Below are 11,584 nucleotides of genomic sequence, written 5' to 3'. Positions count from 1 at the left end.
ATCAGCTCACAAATACGTTTAAGCCTAAAATAATAAGAAACAGTAAAAAATAAAGGTGTCTACAGCAGGACTGAATAAATAGAAACTGAGTGTCTGGAGTTCTCATTACTGCTCACACAGCGAAGCTGCTAATTAAATCTACATTAGAGGACGTTGTTTCTCTTTGTGGTTTCTTCACATCATTAATGCTCATTTAGCAATTTTGGCACTATATAACTCTGTGTGTGTGTGTGTGTGTGTGTCCATCAGTGCAGTATGGTGATACTGCGGTCAGTCACGGCAAAGGCCGGCAGCAGCGGGGCACTGAAGTTCTGTGAGACTGAGTACAGCACAGCGCAGGAGTGTGGCTCGTAAAACAGCAGCGTCTGACTTTGCCAGTCCAGCAGCAGGCCCACCCTCTCTGGCCTCCTCGCCACTTGTAGTGGCACCTTCTTCCCTGCGTGGCAGAAGGAGTAGTCTCCGTCGTAGTGAGACAGCACCCAGGACTGACTGTTGTGGCCCAGTCGAGCTTCGTTCCCAGAACCTTTGCGCTCCAGGGAGGCGTAGCAGACCCCGACTTTAAAGGCGCCGCTCTGGCCCACGTCTACCACCCAACTGTGGGTGCCAGAGGACATAGACACCGAGCCTAAGGCGTTGGGCCAAGAGTCAAATCGTGCTGGGTCGTAGGGTGGAGACTGCCGCGGTTTTTTGTGGAGGAAAGTTAAAGTGCAGAAGTCCTCAGACAGAGAGAGAAGAGGGCTGACTGTGCGCTCATCGAACTTTAAACATGATGATCCAGAAGCTGTGAGAAGAAAGGAAAAGGGTGGATTACTATCATGTTTTTGTTTTTATATTGTTTCGTTATTAAACATGAGAATATGCATGAATACAGAGAATATAAACAGGACATCAAGCAAATTCCGAGCGCTGCCAAACAGATGGCACATGGCCTCTTCTCCAAACACAGAATACCTGGAATTACTTTACAGTACTGCCCCGTTCATCTTCCAGATCTTCCTGATATACCAGTAACTCCTGAATTTCTAAGTTGCACAAGTATAATGTGTTTCAGTTTACCCTACATTCAGATGTCCAGGCACAACAAACACACACGCATTAGGAAATCAGATCATCTTTGGAGATAAATGGGTGATTACATGCTTAAATTTGTGTCGCTAAAAAATAAATGTAAGTACTGTATGTGTTTTATGTTCAATTTGCTACAGTTAGCAGGGATATTTTGTAGGGCGTCAGTCTGTGTCTGTATGACAATGAGAGTGACGATGTCATCATCTTATTATGAAACCTCTGTCTTTCTGCATACTCACCCTACACAGCAGGAGTAGCACACATGTGTATCTTAGGTGTCTGAAGGTTGTTATCTATATCACGCATTATGATGTCATCATGTTGTTTAGCAACCACCTACCAACGACCTAAAATGATCCACTTGTAGAATTTGTGCATCAGTAACACCTTTTGTTTTGATTTCACCACAGTAACACCTGACTGAAGATATTCTATCCGTTTTTTTAGGAGAGGGACCACACCCCAAAAACTCCTTACACACATACATTTATAAACTTGCCTAACAACCACCTTACAATGGACTACAATAACATTTATATAGTAGAGCAGGACGTGAGCACTGCAGGGGACCCACAAATAAGGACTCTAAGGATTCTTCCTGCCCAGAATTGATTCATCTTCAATTTATTTATATAAACAAGCTCTAACATCCCTGCTTTTAAAACTTTTATTACAAATTTAGTAGACCAACACATATAACATTTATGCAACAGCTGCAAATGAAGAGTAATGATATTTACCAACATTTTTTAATAAAATTATATTTTTAATGTTAGTATAATTGTTGTAAATGTAATTATACAATTTAAAATTCACTACTTTACAAAAAAAAAAAAGCAGGGGAAAAAAATGAAGCACATTTATTTTTAGATTAAGATGCCAAATTATTTAGTTGGATTCCTGAATAGAAAAATGAGTTTTAGTAGCTGAATGTTGTTCTTCATGAACTCCTGACCTCTCAGACACAAGTGCCAGATCAAATTTGGGTATAAAAACATGAACTCAGTTTGTTATTTCTCTAATAAATAACACAACTTTTTTAAAATCAATTAATTCAGAAAATATTGTGCTAAACTAAACTTAAAATGGTAATTATTTTTATGCCTCATTTCAAGGCATAATTTTACTAACCGTCACATTTTAAAGAGTATTTTAGAATAATCATTGAGTTTCAGTTAGGTTTGACTCTGCCATTTCACTGCGGCGGTACAATAACTACTTTCCTTTTATGTGAGAAACAAAAAAACATAATTGGTTTTAACTAGGGCTGGGTATCGTCACTGATTTCTAGAACCGATTTGATTCTGATTCACAAGGTCCCGAATCGATTCGATCCACGATTCGATTCAATTCGATTTGAATCTGGGAAATTTTGCCTTAGACAGTCAGGAATATTATAATTCAGATCAGTACATTTACATATTTTTGTATCTATAAAAAGAAAGCTGACACTCGCAAGACTTTAGCAAAGGTGTGAGCATCACAGCAGATGCCTTTGTGTCAAAGTAGCTGAAGATAAAACACAGAAAAACATGAAGGTGATTTTCCTGGCCTGGGATTTTATAAAAATATTCTGCAGTACATCAAAAACGAAAGAAAACCATTGATGAACATTACCTCTGAAGTTACAGCGGTTGTATTAGAGACACGGCTAAGCGTTTTGCAAAATTTTAAAAAGTTTAAATTTGTTCAGAAGCCTACTGAACGGCAGAAATTAGGTTTTCTTTTTGGAAGTAAGCAAAAGGGGAAAAAACAGCGACAGCGCTGTAAACAACGGCAGACTTGTGCGTAACAAGCAAGGGAATAATGAAGAAAACATCAGAATCAGCGAGCTGTCGGCTTTCAGCCCCGACCGTGTCCGTGCCGTCGAGTGAGAAAGGCGACATCTCACCGATTCTGATGCGTCGGCGGTTTTTGTGCAGAATCCGTGCACCTGCTCTCATTTACTGTTTTAGCTGTTTGGTGGTTGTCGAAACTGAGATTCTGGCATTTCAGGCAAAATAAATTTATATTAAAAAAAATCTATTCAGGATTTTAATGAATCGATATCACGTTATCCAAGCCAGAATCGATTTTAATCGATAAATCGATTATCAAAACCCACCCCTAGTTTTAACCATATTTTGGATATTTAGTTTATGGAATATAATGTACTGTTGTTAAAGAATGGGGTTGCATCCAGGACAGAAATATCTGCATTATGCTGCTAACACAATCTCGACTTTGCAAGCACCTACACAGACGCTAAGCTAGCCAAGAACCCAGAGTGATAAATGGTAAATGGCCTGTATTTATATAGCGCTTTACTAGTCCCTAAGGACCCCAAAGCGCTTTACATATCCAGTCATTCACCCATTCACACACACATTCACACTGATGTTAAAGCTGAGTGAACACTGACCCCAGCCCAGCAGCCAGACCCTGAACTTTAACAGGTAACAACATGATGAGGCCTCTGTTTCTACCTGTTCATGTGTCTAAAGTAGAATCTGTGTGTTTGCAGCCTCAGGTTTATATAGTTAAATGCTGATTATGAGACAATGCATTTAAGGTGATTTTATGGAGAAATGTGAAATGAAGTAGTAAAACAAATTACTTACTCCTAGGTGTAATTAAGTAACATACTGCAATACTTTTAATAGAAGTGTTCTGTGTAATAATTCCTTTTTTTTTTGATTGATGATCCCAACACTTATCACAGGAAGCAGGGGAAATGCCTCCATCGTGAATAACCATTTGACCCTCAGCATGAATGTAATATCTTTGACATGCTGCTTAGCGATGGCGGTGACACTCAAAGCCGAGCCAATGAGAATCAGTAATGGAACAGGAGCCGTTTTCTTACATCTGTATAAACTGTAATCGGATATTATACTTTTTTCTGAGCATACTCTACAAAATCCACTCCGTTCATAGATTTTTAAGGTTGGTAAATACACCTTGTAGTGCTGCAGTGAAAACTTTTATGCTTTTGAATTTTGAATGTGCTGCATTTACACAAAATGATTAACAAGTATAATAGAAATCTACTGACTGTTTGGCCCGAGCAGCACTGCAGTAGCCCACAGACCCCTCAGCAGCTTGCTTTCAGTGCAGCACGGGTTCAGGCTGAGCTGGTCTGTGTCACAGGGCTCCCCGACCCCCTCTGCCTCCTCCACCCTGAGCAGAGAAGCAGAGAAAAGAGGTTTAATGATACAGCTCCTGAGCAAGAAAATAGTATTCACAAAATATTGCTTCATAAAAAAGAAACATTACCTTTCAGCTATCTCCTGGACACTGGTCTGAAAAATGAGACATTAAGCAGGTGATTACTCTCAGTGATTATGACTGTTATCAGGATACAGTTATTAGAGCCGCCCCTGTTAACCCCTTCCTGCTAAAGCTTCCCGAGTCTCTCACCACCAGCTGTGCGTCGGGAGTGTGCGTCAGCGTGTGCACCAGACGGGAGCGTGTTTGCGACAGATTCGTCAACGCTTGGCCCCAGTGGGCTCTCTGGGTCAGGAGACACTGCTCCACACGCTCCTCCTCTCTCTGCACCTCCTCTAAGAGACGCTGCTCCTCCTCCTCCAGGGCTTCACGTGCCGCGCTCACCTGAGCCAGCACCTGCTCCCTCGCCCTGCTCGCCGCTGCCTGCATAATAAGACAGCAGGGAAGAAGAAATGCATGAGTGTGAAGTGAATACTTGTGGTTTGGAATCCAACTGCATAAATGATAAATCCTTTATTGATTTATCAATGATTTTAAAATGATTTCCTTTAAAATCTGGCACGAGAAAACTGAAAATGAAACATTTACTGTCTCCAAAATTAAAATCTTTATCCTTGTGCATGTCTGTGAAGGTTCTCAGTCATCCAGGTCATCGTAGTCAAAGCGATGACCTGGATGACTGAGAACCCTCTAAGCCTGAAGGGAAAAAGAAGGAACACACACATGTAAAGGAAGCACTCAAAACGTGCGGCTATCCTAAATGGGCGTTCTTAAAGTCAGCAAAGAGGCACAGAAAAGAAGACCAGACACCAGCGAGGGAGGATAAGAAAGACAGACGCAACAACATTGTCATCCCCTATGTAGCCGGTGTATCAGAGAAACTCAGGAGAGTTTTCTCCAAGCATGACATCCCAGTGTATTTCAGACCCAGCAACACGCTCAGACAAAAACTGGTTCACCCGAAAGACAAAACGCCAAAACACAAACTTAACAATGTGGTGTATGCTGTACAGTGCAGCGAGGAATGCCCAGACCTCTACATTGGAGAGACCAAACAGCCACTTCACAAGCGCATGGCACAACACAGAAGAGCCACCTCCACAGGACAAGACTCAGCAGTCCATCTGCATCTTAAGGATAAAGGACACTCTTTCGAGGATGCCAATGTTCACATTTTGGACAGAGAGGACAGATGGTTTGAAAGAGGAGTGAAAGAAGCCATCTATGTCCACTGTGAGCGACCATCTTTGAACAGAGGCGGTGGTTTATGACACCAACTCTCTGCCATCTATAATCCAGTTTTGAGATCCCTCCCCAGACGCCTTAACGCCCACTCACATCCTGGGCCATCTGACCTCAGGAATTCGCATGATAAGGTGGGGCCAGGTTTCACAATGAACACACCCGAAACTCTGGCTGATTGGAACCCACGCCCAGTTTCCCACCTTGGCTCAGGCGATTAGAGGATCATCAGGGGGTCCTTTTGTCCCTCTGTGGGGGGTTACTCCCACTAGGTTTATATCTGGGACTCTCCACCATTTGACCTTAGAACTGAAGAAGCTTCTCGGATGAGAGGTGAAACGTCTTCAAGCAACTTAAAGAAGTCCAGACGCTTTTCTTTGCAAGATCCTTGTGCATCTCCTGTGAATTAGTCTCACATGGTTTTTACTCTCTTTTAATCATTTAGCGTCACTTGTACAGTTCTTTGAATATCACAAATGCGTGAAAAATGCCATAAAAACCACATCCACAGTCCCAGCACTAATTTTCACATCTTCATACTTTAACTGACTAACATGACAATATACATACGGCACACCGTGAGCCAATCAAACTGTGTCAGCTATCTGAGATGTTGGCCTGCAGTAGCATGGGTATTATTTTTAGTTAAATAGAATAAAAATAAAAAACAGACTTTAAAAAAAAATGTAAATCTAAGTGAAACGCTTTGTGAAATCTCATTATTAGTATCATAGTAACATCCCTCCTTTAGTATCCATTATTTTGGTAACAATTTTATTACAACTTGCCTGATGGGTCAGTAGTGGATGGTTGAAGGTCTACAAGTCTGTTTTTTAAAATGTTTTAATGTAACACCTGCACTGCTGTAATAAATTTAAGTGCACGTAGCATATAATTTATTTTCTATTATCCATAGCATAAAATTTGTCATACTGTGACGTCGTCTCTCTTTTTAATGCCCACTTCCTATCTGGTATTCTCTCCTATAACTCAAACACTGGCCTACACCTGCGCCTAATGGAAGCTGCTGCTCCTCATAAGCAGTGACACAAGCACTTGACGGTGGGCACGGACGACAGCTCGTTAATGATACTTGTGACTCGCACATCTGACCAAGCACAGCAAAGTGTACAGAGATTCACTGACCACGCTCTTCCCCCCCCACTGTGTAAAGCTATTTTGTTACAGAAACATTTGATTCCTGCTCAGGTGTGGTGGTAGTTTTCCACTTATCAGACTTTTCTTGTTTGCTTGAGGCTCGATTTGGTCTCTTTAGTGCACAAGCACGACTTGTCCTGAACACCCATTAAGCTAAGAGAGGCTGCAGACTTTGCTACGTGCACTGAATCAGCAAGACTTGCCCCATGCTTTGTTGTTACAGTCTTCATCCGTTACATTTTTATATATTTTTAAGTCAGTGATTATATCAAAGTCTTTTAAACCATGTGAAGCACATGTTATAAAATATATTATCATTATCTTTTCATTATTATACCCCCGGGTTAATACTTAATTGTAAGAGAAAATAAATAATTGCCTCCTAATATTTATAGAACTTACACATACGGTCATATAAAGGAATAAACGGGTAAATGCATGTTAAGTTTTGTTTTACGTGCAAAAAAATTCAAAAGAAAAATTTACCAATAATCAATTAGTTTGCATATTTATCAAAGAAATGTCCCAGTTTTGTTTGTTTTTCTGAAATATGTCGATTTGCTTCCGTTTCTCTGCTCTAATGTGAACTGAATAATTTGGGTTTAGATGGACAAAACAGTCAAAATAAAGACTTCCCTTTGGGCTCAGAGAGTTGATTTATATATGTATATTATACTAATAGTAAAAGAAAAAATTTTTATAAATTGACTGATCAGTAGAAACAGATAGCAGCTTGTAGAAATTTCTATCACTATACACAAACCCAAAACGTGGCCAAAAATTCACATCTGAAACAGGATCCAGCAAATGTCAACACAATGCACTTGCTAAACAGGCTCCATAGCATTTGGATGCTGAGATCATCATGAGTGTGTGGTGAGCCTGGGTGGGTGTGGATCACCTGAAGCTTCTGCTCTTTGGCTGCCAGTGTCTGCTCGATAAACCTCTCAATCCTCAGGGCCTGCAGCTGCATTTTCTCACACACGTCCACCAGTTTGTCCTGATAAGAAAAAGGAAAAAAAGAAAAACCTAAATAGCCTGCACACTGTCTGCAGTTCAGGAATAAAAACACATTAAAAACCACGTGGAATTCATCAGCTGGAAACACAGCAAGAAAATCCTGTATTCTCAAATACCGCTGAGAGGAATCAGCCAGTGTGGCACTCCCAAAAAAGCCCTAAGAGCTACACAAACAATAACTTAACAAATATGGAAACTCCCGGGCCACTTTGTTTCATAATAACTGTTATCTGGATAACTGTTATGGTTATACAACTGTAGGTGAAATATAAAAATCCACACTTTGTCAGTCACGATGGGCAAAATCTTTCACAAAAACTCAATTAAATCAAAGTATTTTTACTTTTTAAACATGTATTTTGTTAAGTTTAGTCAGAAAAAGGTCATTTTATGTTAAATAGGGTTAGAAGAAAATAGTTGCCCTTAAAGATAGTTCCACTCAGACAAAGTGAAACCTTCCTGAAGCCATTTGGAGACCTGCAGGCAGATTATTGCGGGTGAAAATGTGTATTTATTGTAGCTATACACCCCTGAACTGAAAATGATCACTATGAGTGAAATATGTTAAAACAGCTGTTGCTTGGCTGCCCGAGACTCACCCTGACTCTGGTGACTCTGGTGGCCAGAGGGGTCACGGTGTGTCCCTGGCAGGAGCCCACGGTGGCGCAGTGGGAGCAGATGAGTTTCTGCTCGGTGCCGCAGAACCAGTCCAGCTCGGATTCGTGGTCTACACACAGCTCACTCTCAACAGAGTAGATCCCGGACTCGGTGTCGGAGGTGGCCGCAGCCAGTGAGGTTTTTCCGGGACTGCCGCTCATAGTCGGCCGCGGAGCGTCGACTGTCTTCTGCAGCTTCATTCCGCCTCCCAGCGCGGAGAAAATGGGCTGCTCGCACTCCATACTCCAGCTTTTAACTTTTAGAGTCTCCTCTGGGTCACCCGATGGGGACGAGCATGTTAAATCACACGTTTCGAAGTCCTCGGTCATGGCACGAAAGCAGGACAGGTGCACCGGCGGAGGAGGAGTCGCATCAAGAGCGTAGCAGTAACACAGGTGTAACAGGTGAGCGGAACGCGGAAGTAACAGGGATCTCAGAGGTCAGAGCTCAAAGAAAGAAAAAAGAAGCTTCTGGTTTTCACACGAGCGTCACCTGATAACCGTCCGTAGAGTCTGAAATCATGCCATCATGCAAGCAGGTGTGCCTTATGGCCTAATAGCCTGCGGTTACATATTCATAGTATCTCTCATTTCCCTGTTTCACTGGTGTTCCTGATTTTGGCCACTTGAGAACCTTTTTTTTTCTTTTTCAATATGCAGATAACACCTTTGGTTTTAAAACAGTTACTTTGTTTAATAAAGCACAGCTCAAAGGGCAGGAGTTCAACCTTAGTCAACTTTAATTCATAGCCCTACATTGTGGTCATTTCAGAAGAAATTCATATATAGATAATATTTTAAAAATCCTACTAACTGAGCAAAGTCCCTAAAATTCAGCATGAGTAAAAACTGAGTGGGATATTGTAGAACAGGTCAGGGTACATTAGGTAAATCACACTCCGATAATTAATGAGAATGTTTCTTTGTAGACATTTATACTTTTTATATACTTAAAATGTGTCAAATTGAGTTTTGCTATACTTCGAACAAAGTAAAACTCTCACGTGTAAAATAAAAAGGCTTTATTTCCTCATTTTGGCTCATTTATGGTGAGTTTCTGACCGTATCAATGCAACAATAGGACCCTGGAGTGTCTGTTAGATACCTGTGTGTGAGCAGAGCGTAATTATATTTTTCAGGAAGGACAGGTGTGATAGAAACTCATGGTTCATTTTATGACTATGTGCCGGGATCGGCGGTGCGGCCACACCTTGAGACAGTTCATTTAGCAATACTGAGCAACACCCACTCCCTGGAAAAGCCAGTGAATCCAGAGAGACCTGGGAATACCCAATGTACACTTTGGAAGATGGTCTGCTATCACATATCATACCACAGCCAAGTCCATTAACAAAAAAATGCCACTTGCTTTGTAAGGTGTGCCATCCAAAAAAACTCTTTAGCCGCCTCTTATTTCATTACATTTTGCTGGGATGAGAAACAGGTGCAGTGATTTATTGAGCTTCAGGCTTCTTGAGGACGTTCAAAGCTCTTCTTTGGATGTTGGTTTCCTTTTGTTCTGTTCTCTGCCCACATGATCCCACGCAGCTCCATTAATGTTGAGGTTCACGCTCTAATCAATGAGTCATAGTTTTCCACTGTGTGTCTTTCTATTCAGGTAAGTAAATAAGTAAGTAAGTTGAGTAAGTAAAGTTTATTTATAGAGAGCTTTTCACAGATATAAATGTCACACAGAGCTGTACAACAATTAAAACACAATTAATAAGAAAAACAGACTAAAAATAGCCCTGATTAAACAGAAAAGTGTTTAATAGTTTTTTTAAAGACTCCACAGACACACACTGTTGTGACTCTCCCCTGATGACCTCCATATATAGATAACATTCAAATTTGGATTCATCGCTCCATCAGACCTGTTGCCACTGATTTTCAGTCCAGTTCTTGTGTAATTTGGCACAACTCTGCCTTGACTCCTTGTTTCCCTTCCTTAAGAATGGATTAATGACAGCCAGCTGAGACCATTTCTGATGAGGCTTCAGTGAACTGCAGATAGATCAACTGAAGGTCCAGATGCATCTCTCATTTCCTGTTTCATGAGGAAATGTAGATAGTTTTTTTTAGGTTTGGCATGTCTTTTTTGTCCTCCACTTTTCCAGATTTTTCCATTTTTTTAAGTCACACTGCACGCCATGCTGAGATATATTAAGCATTCATCTAATAGCTAACTAGCAATCCCCTTTCTGGAGCAATGTTATGCCTGTCAAACTGTGCTATCTTTGACTTCTTTTGTAGATGTGCTATTGTGATAGGCTAAAAAAAAAAGTGCCTTAAGATACGTTTTAAAATTGGTTCTTTGCCCAGTTTTCATGTTTAGACACAGCTCTGGTTCATCCTTTCAGTTAGATGCTTTTCTTATGCTTGAATGATTTACGTGCCAGTGTTATGCAGTTCAGCAAATAAAAAAACACCCCTTGGAAAATGGTCACATACAAGGAGTACAGTGAAAAGTGAGAAAAACAGCTGATGTCCAAAGAAAAACTGACAGACATTTGGAAAAAATGAATAATGGTCAAAAGCACTTTAAATAGTAACAAGAAAGTCACCTGTACATTTTGGAGCAAACAGATCAGATCTCAAGAAACTCAAACCAGCAGGAAGAGACACCCCCACCCCCGACCCCCACCCACTCCTCCCAGAGCCATGTCTTTAGAGAAATGAATAGGAGTGATTGACAGGACAGCATCATGCCTTTTGGCTCAGATAAGGTGGGTTTCCACTCAGTTCACTTTGAACTGAGAACAACAGAGAAACAGGGCTACCATTGTTATACTGACATAAAAAGCTGTTTTGTAAAGGGGAAACAAGTAAACACAAGACAAAGAGGTGCTTATATCATGAAATGATTAAGGGTTTCCAGCACACTGAGTTTGTTGTGGGAGAATGATGACTATGTGATTACACAGTAAAAGAAGGAAAACAATAAAAAGATTTTTTATAATCCAGACAAAAAACAAATGAAGCTCATGCTTTTCTGTCTCTTGATGCATCCTGATGAGTTCCATTAGAAAATAAAGTTACATCTGATATGATCTTCGTGATCAGTGATCTTAAAGAAGTAACTGCAGCTTCCCATCAATCTGGAAAGGGTTATAAGACCATTACCAAATGATTTAAAGTCATACATTATACCGTTATGCCATTATAGAGTATGAAAGATTATTCACAAGTGGAAAACATTCAAGACAGTTGCCAGTTTTCCCAGGAGTCGACGT

The 11,584-nt window shown here is 40.7% G+C and overlaps 1 protein-coding gene across 1 annotated transcript; it reads right to left on the bottom strand.

Annotated features, from left to right (window-relative positions):
* Positions 1-245: 245 nt before the first annotated feature.
* Positions 246-8,771, bottom strand: bspry (B-box and SPRY domain containing). The gene is made up of 6 exons (XM_085358301.1): positions 8,295-8,771; positions 7,577-7,675; positions 4,468-4,698; positions 4,324-4,349; positions 4,103-4,227; positions 246-781 (listed from the first exon to the last, which is right to left on the bottom strand). The coding sequence occupies exons 1-6, from the start codon at positions 8,679-8,681 to the stop codon at positions 246-248; spliced, it is 1,404 nt and encodes a 467-aa protein (XP_085214427.1). The 5' UTR covers positions 8,682-8,771.
* Positions 8,772-11,584: the final 2,813 nt, after the last annotated feature.

This window comes from Diplotaxodon limnothrissa, linkage group LG7 (genome assembly GCF_057381915.1).
Source record: "Diplotaxodon limnothrissa isolate DT_005_m linkage group LG7, D_limnothrissa_male_GT1.1, whole genome shotgun sequence".
In the NCBI taxonomy this organism is placed as follows: Eukaryota; Metazoa; Chordata; class Actinopteri; order Cichliformes; family Cichlidae; genus Diplotaxodon; species Diplotaxodon limnothrissa.
This window is presented reverse-complemented; position numbering and strand designations above follow the sequence as displayed.